The sequence below is a fragment of the Pelodiscus sinensis genome, chromosome 4 (assembly GCF_052426305.1).
Source record: "Pelodiscus sinensis isolate ZL-2025 chromosome 4, ASM5242630v1, whole genome shotgun sequence".
Classification (NCBI taxonomy): domain Eukaryota; kingdom Metazoa; phylum Chordata; order Testudines; family Trionychidae; genus Pelodiscus; species Pelodiscus sinensis.
The window spans coordinates 61,191,095-61,208,282 of NC_143055.1; the positions used below are offsets into that span (position 1 = coordinate 61,191,095).

Sequence of the window (17,188 nt, forward strand, 5' to 3'; positions counted from 1 at the left end):
ATTTTTAAAACCAACTTATGCAAACAAACAAAAAAGACAGCAACATGAAAACCAAGCTGTGCTTTTCACAACAAACATATTTGAAATTGCTACAGGCTATGGCAACATTTGTTTTGTGTTGGATGTCAAATAATTCAAATCACAAATAGCTGCTATAATTATCTGCCACTTTTAAGCAACAGACCAGTTTGATTAGTGAACATGTACATAAAACTATTTCAGAGTACATGTGTGGGGTATTCTTCACATTCAGCCCAGAGTAAGAATTGTTCAGGGGTTAAATACAAGAAGAGATTTAAAATGATGTGACCTTAACTATGGAATTCAATGGAGCAAATTTCTAAAATTTAGATTTAGAATTTCTGTCATGAAAATAAGGAATCTTAAGAGAACAACAACAACAACAACAACAACAACAACAAAAAACAGATACCAGACACTCTAGGAGTTTGTACATTCATTTATATAGCTCCTATACAACGATCTTAAAAGATAAGAATAAAACAAACTAAGGATGTTAAGAGGTGGGTAATCTGCTAATCATTTAGTTGATTGAATTTTTATTAATTACATGATTAGTCGATAAGGGAAGAAGCGCTCAATCTCAGCTTGTGCCGGGTCCGGAAGCAACCCCTGCTGCAGCTCTGAAGTTTAAATGAAGTAAGAGCTGGGCGGGCAGGTCCACCACAGGCAGAGGCTGCTTTGCAGCAGCCTCAACTGCGGCCTCTGTTGGAGACAGCAGCCCGTGGGGGCACGGTGGATGCTTCCACAACTACTACCAATGTCAATGGAAAATGCATCGAACTAGCAAGGGAAGAGCAGATTTAACAATACAGCTTTCTAATGCTGACGGGTATTAAGTGCCTGGAAAAACAACGATGGTTTCATTCCAACTGCCTCTGAAGCAACTATTGGAAGATAGGTTACCAGAACTCGACTGACAATTTGGATTCTTGCTGGAACTTGGTAACTGTTTTAAAAAGACAGCATACATCATATCTAAACAACAAGTATTGAACAAAGGAACTGAAAGTCTTCCTGCTTCAGAAATGCATGTAGAAGAGTCTTTTATATTTTATTTCTGTATATTTATATTAAGTCCTTGCTATTAGGTTTACATTTCCACTATGAAATTAAGCATCACTAACTATTTTGCCAGTATATTAATGCAAGGACCCATATGTTGCCTAGACAGCGGGCACTTTCCAGCGGGTCACAGATGTCCTTTGGAGTATTGCAACACCCGCGGCAGGGGGACAAGCAGGCATGAGGAGGCAGCCAGGCCAGGAGCCTGTGGGCAAGAGGGGGGGATGGGGGGGGGGGCTTAGCTTCTTTCTGTGTCCCACACAGGCAGGGTCCAGCACCGGTGGCATCCTGCAGATAGAGAACTTCTATCCCTGCCTGCTGGAGGAAAGGATGTGTGTGTGTTGGGGGAGGTGTATGTGAGCAGTATACGCTGAATGCCAGAGAGAGTGCTACTTGATTCCCCCCCTTCTTCCTCCCTGATAGGTTCCCATGCACAGGATCAGTCTCCTCCACCTTGCCACGCTTGACCGGGAGTGGATGCTGCCTGAATGTGGGCATGACCCTGTGCTGTGTGTGGCACTTCTGCATGGTTCCATGACCCCAGACTCCTTAGTGGTGGCTTGTTGTGGAAGATGTCCCACCATGGAGGCTGCAGTAAGGCAGGCCTCTCTAGGAACCTTATGAGAAGGACTGAGTGGTTCCTGTGAGAGAGTCATGGAGCTGAATGCTTTGGACTGATACTCCACATACACCCATGTACACAGGCTGTTATGCAGTCCCGCCGGGCTGAGTAGGCCAAGAGAGGAGTGTGCAACCCCTCACAGCCCACTGCCTGCCCCTACATGTAGATAGGGAAAGTTATAGAACTCACCTGAAGTGCCTTCCCCAGGTTCATCCAAGGCCTGGGAGACACATCCTGGGGGGAGGGAGGACTAGCTCCAGGGTGTGACTAGCTGGCAGGCATGGTCATCTGGCTGTCCTCCTCCTCCACCTCCACCACCACTCCCCCTTGGAGGCTGAGGCCAGGTGTGTCCTGGTCGGACTCCGTGACGGCTGGGGGACCGGGGTCTGTGTGTGAATGGCTTCCTTCCCAAGATGGCATCTAACTAGTCAAAGTAGTGGCAGGTGAGTGGTGCCGCCCGGAGCATCCATTACACTCCCTGGCCTTGTGGTAGGCCTGCCAGAGAGCTTTGATTTTCATGTGGACCTGATCCAGCGTCTGGGTATGGGGGTTTTTTGGCCATTCTGGTGGCAGACCTCCACATTCCTCTTTCTGATGTGGAGATCCTGGAGGTTGGTCTTCTTCCCCAGACCTCAATAAGGTCCAGGATCTCCACACTAGTACAGGCAGGAGCTCTCCTGCGTCCTTGGCTAGTGGCAACTGAGGGAGCAGGAGGAGTGCTGGCAGCTGTGGGAGGCTCTGACGAAGTGTTGGGGTTGCTCATGACTCCCTCATTGGCTGCTGTCTCAGATGAGGCTTGCAAAGCTGGCCATATCCGAGAAGCCCTTTTCCTGCTGCTTGGAGTTCTACGCTCCTCAGGAGAAGGGGATCAGTGGAGATGCCAGGCGTGGCCAGAGTGGTCAGAGCTGGAGCTGTGAGAAGCCTCCAGAGGCCAATTATTTCCAATTAGCAGCAGAGGAGCATTCACATTAACTAAATAATTTCAAAATTAGCGTTATTCCCCAAGGAAAGCAGGAGTACAGATTTTGAAATAACCAGTCCATTATTTCAAAATAATGATTTTGATAGTGAGGTGTCACTGCTTATAAATTTGACCAAAGAGGGGTTATTTCAAAATAACTCCCCAGTGTAGACCAGGGTCAGTAGAATAAGTCCCACCGAATTTTATTCCCTGCCTTCCCCAGAAAATACATTATGCCAGGGTGGCCAACCTGTGGCTCGCGAGCTGCAAAGAAAAAAAACTGTGGCTCCTGACGGAACCAGGACGGAACCCGAAACTGCTCAGGTCAGCCGCTCTCACAGCCAGACCGCTGAGAGCCACATGCGTGCTCACAGCCTGTGCCATTCTGTTCACGGCCCCCAGCGCACTGCATCATATCCTGCACGTGCAGGCCAGGTTGCAAACAGCGTCCCAGCCTGCATGTGCTAGCAGCCTGCTGCTGAGCACAGACAGTGGCAGCGGTGAGGGCTCTGGGTGTGGCAGCTGCAGCACCAGCGATGGCTCCGGGACCTGGGCATAAGGTTAGTGGGGGAGGGGGACTTGGTTAGAGCCGGGATGGGAGGTGTCTGGTTCTGGAGAAGGGGAAGGAGATTGGGTTGAGGGGCAGGGTGCTCATGGCATGCTGGCCGCTCAGCGCGCCGGCCGCTCAGTGCACGTGCCCCAGCACCTTGAGGGAGACGTGCGTCTGTAACTGTGGCGGAGGCTCTGGGACCTGAGAATTAAGTTAGACTGGGAGAGAGGAGGGGGTGCCTGGCTCTAGTTTGGGGAAGGGGACGGGGAAGAGGAAGGGGATTGGGTTCGGGGGAGAGGGTGCGCACGGCGTTCCAGCCAGCACGTCTCAAGGCCAGCTGCTCAGTGCATGTGCTCCAGTGCCTGGAGGGAGATGCACGTGGCTGTAGCGGCAGCGGCTCCGCCTCCAGGACCTGAGAATTAGGTTAGAGCAGGGGAGGTGGGGAGGGGGATTGGTATGGGATGTGTGTGCCTGGCTCTGGGGAAGGGGAGGAGGGACTGGGTAATGGCCCCAGCTGTCTGTCCCCTCCCCCTGGCCAGACCCCAGCACCCACCAGCACAGCACCCTGTCCCCTGCCCCCACCAGCACAGTTGGGGCCACATTTGTGAGGCTTGGTGTGTGTATGTGGGGGGGGGGGGGTTGGAGCAGTTGTTTGTTTGCATCTCACTTGTGTCGCCCTGACTGACTTTTCTGTGGGTCAGTGACCCCTGACTCAAAACAGGTTCCCACCCCTCTCATAAAGACAACACTGAAACATTTTGTGTTGACATAATATTTTATTTAAAAATAAAGCCTGGCCAACAAGCCCCCAATTGGGGCCAAGCCCCCATCTGGCTGCAGCATCGTAACACTTTTGCACCCCCCAGGCCCCAAACCTGAGTCTATCATACACTGGAACCCCCTGTCCTGAGCCTCTTACACCCCCAAACTCCTGTACCTCCACAACACTCCTGCACCATCCACACACTGCAACTCTGTGTCCTAAGCCCATCATATTCCCAGCCTCCCTGCCCTGAGCCCCTCATGCACCTCAGCCCAAACTCCTGCACCCTCACAGCCACAAGCCCGCGGCTTGCTCAGCACCCAACCCTCCCCAGCCTTCCCTGAGCCAGCATCCTTTTCTCTACTTCCTCCTGCACCCAAATTCCCTCCCGGAGCTTGCATCTCTCACCCCTTCCCAGCGCTTTTTTTGTGATAGTATGTTCCAGGAGGGTGTACCGGCACGTATTTTCTTCCGGTCTGTTTTTTTTTTTCCTCAAAAACTTCCCCCCTGTCCCCACCCCACCACCACATGGCTCTTCGCACTCTATCCGCCGATGTTTTGGCTCTTCGTCCCTATAGGGTTGGCCACCCCTGCACTATGCTCGAAAAGTGCTGCAGTTCTGCTTTTCGCCCACCAGAGGCCACTCTCATTCCAGAACAGCCAACAGCAAGAATTCAGCAGGCTCTCCTCAGGCGGGAAAAAGATGGAACTGCAGCACTTTGGGGGCAGAATGTATTTTGTGTGTGTGCGCGCGTGTACGTGTGCGCAGGCTTTGTGGCACAGAATTCCTCCCATCACAGCACCCACTTCACGAAGCCAACTTAGGACAGAGTGGGGAACGTGGGGCTGTTGGTGGGCACAAACTGGGATTCAGAATGGCTAATCAGGGGACAGACTGGGGCTTGGACTCAGAAGCCAAAGGAGTGACAGCACTGAGCAGAGGGTTGAATGGGAGAGAGTTGCTTGACCACATGGAATGAGGACAACTGCAGGGACATATGGAGATGGGAGAGGAGGCTGCAGGGACCCATTAGGATACAGGAGGCAGGGACGGGACAGATGTGCCTGATTGAATGGAAAAGGCTTGAGATCAGCCAGGTCTACATAGAGGAAGCTCTCCAACTCCCTAACAATCCTGCCCTGCCTCATCCAACCCCCCCCCCCTCCCCCCCGCCCTGCGCCCCGCCACACCAACCTGTGCCATATTTCTCCCACCAACACCCTGCAACCTTCCAGGTCTACTCCAGTTCTGTATTACTATGTCTGGTAAGGAATCTGTCAAAAAAATCCTTTTTGCTGTTGTCTATATTGTTACAAACGTACTTGCTGACAGATATTTTGAAAAAAATTACCAAAATAATTTAAATTGGCATGATTATATTCTGTTATTTTGACTAATAAAATATACAGAATTTTAAAATAGTGTGTGAAGGTTTTTTTGGGGGAGGGGGGCGAGGGGGAGAGCAGATGCAGAATTTCCCTAGAAGTAATTGACTTGTATTCAGTTCAGGGAATATGCTTTATATAGTAACTATAGTCTGTCTTTCTGAAATGTCTTAGAATAACTGAAAAATCACTTTTAGTACCAAAATTTGAGGAGATGGGTGTAGAAAACAAGGGTCAAAAATACCCTACACATATCAGGTGCTGTTTATGGAAACGTCAGTCTCTAACTTTGATAAAAGGACACACAAATTGGGTATCTTATTTCCCCTGAGATTATACTTATTACAAGTGTACATAATATCTGACACATGGTCTGAAAACTACTGAGAAAAGTTATATTGGCACTGCTATGTTAGTGAGGGGTGTGGCAACACGCACATTGCATGACATATTCCCACTCCGATATCACTCAGTTCAATGATAATTTCAATTAACACACACTTTGGCGAAAATTGTTAGTATCAAAAAGTATGGAGTATTTCCTACTTTCCAATGCTTCCCATAAAGTAGATGTTTGGAGCATGACAGACAATAGTCTAATTTTTGTAACATTTAAAAAAAAAATCACAGGATATTCAGTTTAAGTTCAACACTGACCTAGCACTGTTTCCACTGAAAAATCAGTGAGAGTTTTACTACTGACATCACCGGGAGCAGACTCAGGACAGTCCTGAGTTCTTTTGAAAATCTCATCCTAAATTTCGCCATCCTTTTTGGCTATTAAGGAAACCATCATTAGTCAGACTAATACAATATGGTCTTCTGGGTTAGCAAACACACCGTTCCATTGTCTAGACATTGACAGGTGCTCACGTTTTCTTATTGCTGTTTGGGAAATTTAATGAGACTAGACAGTTTTACTACTGTTACTGAGATCTCTGGGGGCAGATGAATAACTGACTAGAATAATGTTAAATTAATTTATTTGAGGGAAAGTTGCGAGCAGCTAGAAGAGCAGGATGATGCAAGAAAAAAAATCCAAAAGGTGCATGGGTAGTAGAACAGTGGACAACTGCCTCCTGCCTGCAGAATCAAGGAAGCAAGACTGAGGACAGAATAAAAGAGATTGCTCCTTCTTTCTCAGCTGCTGGGGGATTCACAGCTAACAGGCACCTTCTACTCAGAGGCCAATGGTTAAAGTGGAACTTCAAAACAAAATTCACAGAAAGCAGCTTGGTAGGAATCCCAGTGACTTTCTTCAGTCCCTGTGGAATTTTATCAAGACACGGCCCCATGGCATTGTTATTGGTGAGCCCTTATCCCCCCATTTATTACACCTTCTAGCCAGAGACCAATTGTATTCCCAACTAGTCCATGACTGATGCCTTTCCTCCCTCCCCTCCTCCCACATAAAATGTATTTTTTTCTTTTTATCCTATGACACAGAGAAGGAAGGCAAGATCATGACCAGTACGGATGAAAGAACAGAAGATAAACTACAATAGCAAAGATCTTTCCGCATTCTAAGACAGTTTCAAGAATTCTACTCTGGGCAGTATAGTTTATCATGCTGCCAATAATGTAGCAAACACTCCTTTTCAGAAAAACAGTGAAACTTTTTGCTATTAACCACCCTGAACCGTTGTTTATTTCAACAGCATCAGAGAAATGTATTCATTCCAGTCAGGTGAAATAAAGCTATAATCGCAACATTTGGCATGTTAGACAAATGACCTGCCTCTGACCCTTATCACAGGCTGTTTACCTCCCAGCAACTCAGACAAAGAATGCTCTCTTCAGAACACAAATCATACACGCCACATAGCTAACTTCTACTGCTCTCCAAAATAAGATAAAGTTGATAAATTTCATTGAAATTGCTACAAGGCAACATGGATTAATACAAACAGGGCTATCCATGTCAGATCTCTCTCTCAAACAATTGGTAAAAAACAAGTTTAACTAAACAAAAGCCCAACAAACCTATCTGCATTCCCAGGGCCGTCGCTAGGGTAGTGCAGGGACAGGACAACCCCCTTTCAACCCCACTGCACTCCTTCCCCCAATTTCCTGCCCTAACTCCACCCCAATTCCTCCTGTTCCCTCAAGCCCCTGCCCCTCCTCTCTCAAACAACATCCAGAACTGACGAGACAGAATGGGACTAGTCTCTCTACTGCTGGCTTCTGGACAGCCCTCACCCTGGGGCAACCACCCAGAAGCTACAACTCTGTGCTTTCTGTCCTTCAGAAGTTACAGCACTGTGCATTCCATTTCTATCATTCAAGTACACTTACAAAAAGGGAGGTTAGCTAAACAAATGCTTCTATTCTGTTCCAGTAACAGGAATGCACAAGCTTGTACCCACCTGAAGAACACACAATTCTTCTACAAACTGTAAAAATTGGCAAGAGGTTATATCCATGTCTCAGGAATTCTTTTGGTGACCATTTTAGAGAGAAATTATGCACATCTACATTCCCATGGAAGTGCAAAGTAGCACTTATGGCCAAAATGACACCTATCCATGCATAGAAACAGAATATATAACTTAAAAAAAAGTTCAAGATTTTTAAAAAGTGACTAGTAATTCTGAAAGCTTCAATTGTTAGTTGGTGTCTAACTTGAACACCTGAAAGGGGCATGATTTTCAGAGAGGTTGTATTCAAACTTTTTGAAAATTGGGCCCCCAGAAACCCAAAGCACTCAAAATCTCTAATTTTCTAAAATCCAAGCTTGTAAACACGTCAGCATTCAAACTGAAATCACTGATAGGCATCACAAGTCAGTATGCTGGGCTGTATAATTTGATTTGTAGTAAGAACATTTTGCATTCACTCAGCATATTTCAGATTCAGTTGCACTGTTGTTTTTTAAATCATTAACAATTCTGTATTCTGATTTTTTAAACTACACAAACAATCAAAGCCAAAAGTCTTATAGCATAGACCACAGCATTGCTCTATAGATTTAGAAGCCTATTTTTTCCCTTCCATGTTTCTAAAGAGCATATTTAGTATAAATAGTACCCTACTCTTCTTAAATTTTATTAATTTAGAAATATGTAAACCAAAATAAGACAAATGCTCGCTTTTATTCAGTTAGGCCTGGTCTAAACTAAAGAGGAAAAAGTCAACTTAAGATATGCAACTCCAGCTATGTTAACTACATAGCGAAGTATCTACGTAGCTAAGTATCGCATTTTAGCGCTGTCCACGCAGCGGGAGGTTGACGGGAGCACACACTCCTGTCGACTTCCCTTACTCCTCATGAGGAGCAGGACTACTGGCACCGATGGGAACACCCTGTCAGTTCAAATTAGTGGGTCTTTATGAGATCCACTAATTCGAACCCTGGAAGATCAACTGCAGCAGCATCGATCATCTCCTGAGTGTAGTCTTACACACAAGACATTTTAAGTGGCACAATACACACATTTTTGATGCTACAGACACTTTTAGGGAAAACAGCTAAAGACTTCATTCAGTATTTAATAACTAGTAATGGAAAAGAATAGAAGACAAAAATACTTATGGGAAAATATTTACCTATACAAATTTAACATACGTTAGAGCCCTAAACTTTCAGGCTACGTCTACACTGGCCCCTTTTCCGGAAGGGGCATGTTAATTTCAGCCATCGTAGTAGGGAAATGCGCGGGGGATTTAAATATCCCCCGCGGCATTTAAATAAAAATGTCCGCTGCTTTTTTCCGGCTTTTAGAAAAGCCGGAAAAGAGCGTCTACACTGGCCCTGATCCTCCGGAAAAAGCGCCCTTTTCCGGAGGCTCTTATTCCTACTTCAAAGTAGGAATAAGTAGGAATAAGAGCCTCCGGAAAAGGGCGCTTTTTCCGGAGGATCGGGGCCAGTGTAGACGCTCTTTTCCGGCTTTTCTAAAAGCCGGAAAAAAGCGGCGGACATTTTTATTTAAATGCCGCGGGGGATATTTAAATCCCCCGCGCATTTCCCTACTACGATGGCTGAAATTAACATGCCCCTTCCGGAAAAGGGGCCAGTGTAGACGAGCCCTCAGAGTCCAATACAGAACATAATGCAACTCTGAAAATGGAAGAGGTAAAGGTAACTACAGGTTGAACCTCTGAAATCCAGCACTCTCTGGTCTGGCAACATCCGTGATCCAACCAGAGAGCCCAGATGCAAGCAGGAAGTCCAGCCAAGGTCAGGAGCGAAGCCCCAGCTGGTGGCAGCAGGTCCAGCACCCAGAAGCCGCTCCCAGGCCAATACCTGGGACTTCAACCGAGGCCGGTATGGTGGGGAGCATAGCAGCAAGGTTGGTGTGGCAGCAAATGGATCCCAGCAGCCAGGACTGGGAGTGGACCTCCCCTGGTTCAGCAAACAACCTGATTTGGGACTGCTCAGGTCCTGAGGGTGCCGGACCAGGGGAGGTCCAACCTGTATCCTGACCAGTTCCAAATGAGGGATTTTGCCAGACCAGGGGAGGTCATTTCTGGCCCCCCGCTACTGCACACCCAAGTGGCTCTCCCCCTGCTGCCGGCCCCTCTGCATGCAGGTGTGCTGCCAGGTGGTAGCCCCACCACTGGTCTCCAGCCCCACCACTTCTACTGCTGAGCAACAGCTGCTGATCTCCTGGATTCGCCACCAAGTGGCAGCCCAAATGCCAAGCTGCCAGCCCCACTACTAGGCTCCAGCTCCACTGCAGGGCTCCCAGCCTTTCACTAGGACTCTCTGGTCCTGGAACATCTGTGGTCGTTGCCAGACCACAGATTCATGATTTAGAGAGGTTCAACCTGTACCAACATGTGGTTAAGCCTACCGCGGCCAGTGAAGTCACACTAAAAGAATGCTGTTCTTAGAACTGTTTGCCAGCCCTCATTCAGAAATTAAGTCAAGTAAACATTCCTACTCAATGCCAGCTCATCTTCAGTGGTTCTATCTGCCTGCCACTAGATTGAAATCTATGTTTTATGATTGCTTCCTGTTACTCTGAATTACTGAATATTCAAAAGACCCAAAAATGTCCTACATTATGCCTCTGACTGGCAATTATTTGAGTCCTATAGCAGATGCTTATTTAAGGATACTAAGCTTTTTTTACTTACTGTACACTACGGAGCAGTAAACTTCTTCCACAGCAGTTCCTAAAAGACTGAGCCATTTGAATAGCTTTGAGCCAGTTTTACATTCTCTCTCTCTCAAAAAACCCCCCAAAAAAACAACATATTCATAGAAAAGCATGTTTGCATTTTTGGGGGAAGGGACCTGTTTTTTTTTGAGCAAGGCACTGACAGACTTTCTATTATTTACATGTCTCATAAATCCTTCCCCATCCCTATACCTCCTGAGGAGAAGAAAGCCTGCCTATATAATCAATAAAAACAAACAAGTCACTTACTGTTGATGTGATCGATATAGTAGACACCAATCTGAGGGTCATATGCAGCCTCCCATCCCCATGGTAGTTCATCCCCAACACAATCCGCAAATGACAAAGGCTTTGTTAACCTATAAACAAAATAGAGTAATATAATTAATGCAACAGGACTTTTCTTGAAAAATTCTGGACCTATCCTATTGTTCATAATTAGAAGCTCAGGATTTCTGTAGAGGGCTAGAAGGAGGAAAGGAAGAAAAGTTTCCAAGTGACATGGAAAAATAACCTCAAGTTCTTGGATGACTTTCCAGGGATATCCTGATATGTAAACTCAAGTTTAGATTGATTCCAAAGTACCAGTCCTCTGTTTTAAATAATAAAATCATTCTCCCTCCCCAATGACAACCCAGAAAATTCAGAGAACAGAAAATAATTTCACATGATGTACCATACATGTACTGTAATCCTATTCTGATGGATGTTATCCTTGGAAGCATGAGCAGCAGCATGAAGTAAGACTACACCAAGATAGACTTCTTACTGAAGAAGACTAAAGTCTGTTAATTGTGTGTGTATTAGCAATCTAAGTAAGGTGATTATACCAGACATTAAAAAGAGCATGTCTTCACTAATGATTTTACTGAACCAATGCGCAACCTCTCCCTAGCTCAGAGAAGAAATAGAATTTATCTACTTCAGAGGGGCCTGATCCAGTAACTACTGAATTTAGTGCAAATCTAATCAAGCCCAAATAAAGTCTACACCAGTGTTTGTTTTTTCAAATTCTTTATTACTGACAGCTGAATTGGTGCTAACAGCTGCTTAAATGCTAGGACAGGGAGAGCATAACATTTTTACTCTCTCAAATCCTAGGGTTTCATGGAGGGATATGAAAAGTTAACCTTAATGGGTGATGCTTATCTGTTCCAGTTAACCAGTGGGGGCTGAAGCCATTCCCCAGCCATCATGGTCAGGGGGCTGCTCCAGCGCTGCGGGGCCCACCATGGACTGTTTGGACATATTGCAGGTAGGGGCAGGGCTGTTCCTGGCTAGAGCAGCCCTCCCCGGCTGCTCCTCCCTTTAATCAGTTAACCAATTAAAGATCACATTTAAACCGGTTAACCAATTAAACAGGATTTTACATCCCTAGTTTCAGGTCACAGTAGTAAGAACAAAAACGTGTCCTGAATGCATCAGTGAAGCGGCATCCACTAAGAGGCAAAAAAAGTGTTACCACAAACAAGACCATAATGTGAAAAATACTCTTCTCAAGAGGCAGCAGACTTGCTAGATCCAAGTCCTGAGGAACTCTGTTGGATGCCATCACACCATCAAAGCCCCTGCAAGATTACTTTGAGAGCCTTATATCTTCACATTCACTTTCCTTACTCACCACTGACTTCCTTTTTTTCTGTGCATGGATTATGTTTTTGCATCCCTCATTTTTCTCCTTCCAAGCTTCAATCCACATAAATACTTAAAGAATTCAATTGTTATCACAATCAATATGACCCATAAATGACTAAATTTTTTTACTTAATGACTAAAGAACAATAATCATTAAGAACTAAACTGCAACTCTGAAAGTTTGCCTAGGAAAATTCTTGCATGGTGTTTGTGAAAGGAGAAAGACAACCCCAATGTGAATTCTCTTTGTATGAATTGTATTTTGTGTGGGGGGAAGGAGGGAAGGAGTGCGTGCGCGCACATGCCCATGCCTGCATGTAGTGTTTTGAGGGGAGGCAATAATTTTTTTTTTAAATGACTGATGGCAGGGTTTATAGGAACTACTATTTCTAGTAAGGCACAATGAAACAGACCATAAGCATAATAAGGTTACATTACATAATAGGTTACACTATCAGAAAGAGATATTATTGTCTTTTATAGCTAAAGTTGAATAAAGGCTTCCACTATTATACTTTTACTTCTTTTGGAACAAAAGGAGTACTGACTTTCTAGCTGAAAGACCAGAAGCTATATAGAATACTGACATTTTAAGAAAAAAATAAAATAAAATGATTTGGGGATTTACTGTCTACCAGGGTTGCCAACCGTCAGTACATTTATGGACAGTCCGTAAAAAATTAGCCAAAATTGGACATGTCCGTAAAGTCTGTAAAAAAATGTAAGTGTCCGTAAATTTCGTAAAAGTGCAATAAAATTTCAAAAACCAGCAATTATTCTATAGCAATTAAATTTCTTCTGTGCCGCTTCAGCCATTTTACTGCAGAGCAGCAGAAATTGGATGTTTTAGTTGTTTATTTAGCTCAATGGTTAAGGTGGCGTAACGTGAATCACGTGATCCATGTGATGTTATCATCTACATTATCCTACTGAGTTAGCATCTGTAAAAAAATGTGTGTGTGTCTGTAAATTTTTCCCATTTTGCACGTAAATGAAATTTCTGTGGGTTGGCAACCCTGCTGCCTACCTAGCAATAGGACTGGAGATTGCACCATAAGAAGACCTTGAGGAAAGAAGATAATGGTATACAATAGCAGAATTCCACAACTGTGTTGACCATTTTCATCTTAGTCCAACTCCCTTTTAGTGAAGAGTATACTGTATTAAAGGTGAAGTAGTAAAAGTTAAAGATTTAATACACACCACGTTTATCACAAAAAAGCCCTCACCTTCCCATTTTCTCCTCATCTTTTTTTCCCCCCTCACAATTGAAACCAAAGAAAGTTTGTTTGGATTTTAGGGATGGAGGGGGTATTATAGGGCTATGAAATTTAGAATGTTTTATTTTGGGGAAAACTTTTTGTTGTTCATTTGTAACTGAAAATCATTTTAGGAAGACAAATATCTTGTGAAGTTAGATTCTGCTAACTAGAGCATAGGCTTGGTTTTGAAACATATGGTCCACAAAAAACCCCTTAAACATTATAAGCATTATAGGAACTGAATTTTAAACACACCTACAGCCCTGGTTCAACTCTCCCATAAGAACAGCCATAGAGGATCAGACCAATGATCCATCTAGTCCTGTATCCTGTCTTCACACAGTCACCAATGCCAAGGATGCCAGATGGAATGCACAGAATAGACAATCAGCAAGTGAACCATCCCACTGTCCACACCCAGCTTCTACTGAACGGAAGCTAGGGACATTCAAGAAGTTGCATCCCTGACCATGATGGCTAAAAGCCATTGATGGATCTATCCTCTGTGAATTTATTTAGTTCTTTTTTTAACCTTGTTATAGTTTTGCCATTCATAACATCCTCTGGCAAACAGTTTGACAGGTTGACCATGCATTGTGTAAAGAAGTACTTCCTTGTGTTTGTTTTAAACATGCTGCCTCTTAATTTCATTGGGTGACTCCTAGTACTTATATTATGTGAAGGAGTAAATAACACTTGCTTATTTGCGTTCTCTACACCAGCCGAGATTTTACTGACCTCTATCATTTCACCCTGGAAAAGAGATGATTAAGGGGGGGGATAAGTGCCAGTCTTTTAAATCTTCCCTCTTATGGAAGTTGTTCCACATCCCTGATCATTTTAATTGCCCTTCTCTGTACCTTTTTCAATTCCAATATATCTTTTTTGAGATGGAGCAATCAGATCTGAAGATGTGGGCGTACAATGGATTTATACAGAGCACTGTGATATTTTCTAACTTATTAGGTATCTCTTTTATACTGATTCCTAACATTGTTAGCTTTTTTGGACTGCTGCTGCTCATTGAACAGCTCTTTTTAGAGAACCATCCACAATGACTCAAAGAAATCTTTGAGTGGCAACAGCTATTTTAGGCCCGCATCATTTTGTAAGTATAATTAAGAACCATGTTTTAAAATATGCATTACAGTACCTTTATCATAGAAATATAAAAGATTAGAGTTGGAAGAGAACTCAGGAGGTTATTTAGTCCAATCCCCTGCTCAAAGCAGGACCAATCCCAACTAGATTGTCCCAGTTAGGGCTCAGTCAAGTATGGCCTTAAAAGTCTCTAAGGATGGAGATTCCACCACCTCTATAAATAACCTGTTCGAGTGCTTCACCTGCTCCTATAAAATAGTTTTTCTTAATGTCCAATCTAGACCTCCCCCACTGCAACTTGAGCCCATTGCTTCTTGTTCTGCATGTGCCACCACCGAGAACAGCCTGGTACCTTGGAATACCCCGTCAGATAGTTGAAGACTGTGATCAAATTCCTCCTCATTCTTCTCTTCTGAAGACTAAATAAGCCCAGCTCCATCAAGCTCTCCTAATAAGTCATGGGCCTTAGCCCACTAATGATTTTCATTGCCCTCCACTGTACTTTCTCCATTTGTCCAAATTCTTTCTGTATTGATGGGCCCAAAACTAAACTCAAAACTCCAGATGTGGTCTCACCCATGCTGAATAGAGGGGAATAATCACTTCCTTCAATCTGCTGGTAATGCTCCTATTAATGCAGCCCAATGTGTCATTAGCCTTCTTGCCAACCAGGGCACACTTTGGACTGACATCCAGCTTCGCATCCATTGTAATCCCCAGGTCCTTTTCTGCAGTTGTTTCCCAGCCTGTAACAGTGCTTGGAATTCTGCTGTTCTAAGTGCAGGACTCTGCACTTGTCCTTGTTGAACCTCAGCAGACTTCTTTTGGCCCAATCCTCCAATTTATCTAGATCACTCCAGATCCTATCCCTACCATCCACGATATCCACCTCTCCCTCCAGTTTAGTGTCATCCAAGAACTTACTGGGGATGCAGTCCATCCCTTCATTTAGATCATTAATGAAGATATTGAACAAAACCGGCCCCAGGACAGACCCCTGAGCACGTCATTTGATACCAACTGCCAACTTGACATGGCACTGTTGAGCTCTACCTGTTGAGCCTGATGATCTAGCCAGCTTTCTATACACCGTATAATCCATCAATCCAATACATATTTCTTTAACGTGCTGGCAAGAACACTGTGGGAGACTGTATCAAATGCTTTGCTGAAGTCAAGGTATGTCATTGTTCACCGCTTTCCCATAACTACAGAGCCAGTTATCTCATTATAGAAGGCATCTTTGAAGATTACCACAATATCATCTGCCATTTTGTTGCCCAGTTACCCAGTTTTGTGAGATCCTTTTGTAACGTTTTTAAGTATGCCATGAACTTCACTATCTTGAGTAATTTTGTATTGTCTGCAAATTTTGTCATTTCACTGTTCACACCTATTTCCAGATCATTTATGAATATTCCGAATAGTACTGGTCCCAATACTGACCAATAGGAGACAACAATATTTACTTCTCTGCATTGTGAAAAATGCATTCCTATTATTCCAGTTATTCCTACCCTTTGTGTCCTATCTTTTAACCAGTTATTGATACATGAGAGAACCTTCTATCATATACCATGACTATTTACTTTGCTTAAAAGCCTATGGGCAGGGGCTTATCAAATGCTGTTTGAAAGTCTAAGTACACTATGTTCACTGAATTATCCTTGTCCATGTCTGTTGACTCCCCTCAAAGAATTCCAATAGATTGCTGAGACAGGATTTCCTTTTACAAAACAACATTTTGACACTTTCTCAACAAATCGTGTTTATTTAGGTGTCTGTTAATTCTGTTCCTCGGTATAGTTTCAACCAATTTGCCTGGTTCTGAAGATAGGCTTAACTAGCCTGTAAGTGCCAGGATTACCTTTAGAGCCTATTTTTAAAATGGGCATATTAGCTTTCCTCCAGTCAACAGGTACACAAGCTAATGTAATGACAGGTTATATACCACAGTGCAATTTCATATCTGAGTTCCCTCAAAACTCTTAGGTGAATACCATCTGGTCCTGGTGACTTATTACAGTTTAATTTAATCAATTTTTCCCAAAACCTCCGCTAATAACTCCTCCCACTTGCCAAAAGAGCTATTTACCTGACTTTGTTTTCACCGAGTACTGCTCATTCTCTGATCTACATAAGAACATAAGCATGGCCATACTGGGTCAGACCAAAAGTCCATCTAGCCCAGTATCCTGTCTGCTGACAGAGGCCAGTACCAGGTGCCCCAGAGGGGGTGGACCAAAGACAACGATCAAGCAATTTGTCTTCGGCCATTCTTCTCCAGCCTTTGACAAACAGAGGCCAGGGGCACCATTCCTTATCCCCTGACTAATAGGGTTTTATGGACCTAACCTCCATGAATTTATCTAGCTCTTTTTTAAACTCTGTTAGTCCTAGCCTTCACAGCCTCCTCAGACAAGAAGTTCCACAGGTTGACTGTGTGCTGTGTGAAGAACTTTCTTTTATTAATTTTAAACCTGCTACCCATTCATTTCATTTGGTGTCCTCCAGTTCTTATATTATGGGAACAAGCTTTTCTTTATTCACCCTTTCCACATCACTCATGATTTTATATACCTCTATCATATCGCCCTCTCCCCCCCAGCCTCCTCTTTTCTAAATTGAAAAGTCCCAGTCTCTTTAGCCTTTCCTCATATGGAACCCGTTCCAAATCCCTAATCATTTTAGTTGCTCTT

General features: G+C 44.1%; 1 protein-coding gene across 1 annotated transcript in view; it reads right to left on the reverse strand.

Annotated features, from left to right (window-relative positions):
* Positions 1 to 17,188, reverse strand: part of WWC2 (WW and C2 domain containing 2) — a 187,006-nt gene that overhangs the window by 113,031 nt on the left and 56,787 nt on the right. Inside the window, exon 2 of the mRNA XM_006130157.3 lies at positions 10,741 to 10,850. Within this exon, the coding sequence (XP_006130219.3) occupies positions 10,741 to 10,850 (110 nt within the window). The remainder of the gene's footprint in view (positions 1 to 10,740; positions 10,851 to 17,188) is intronic.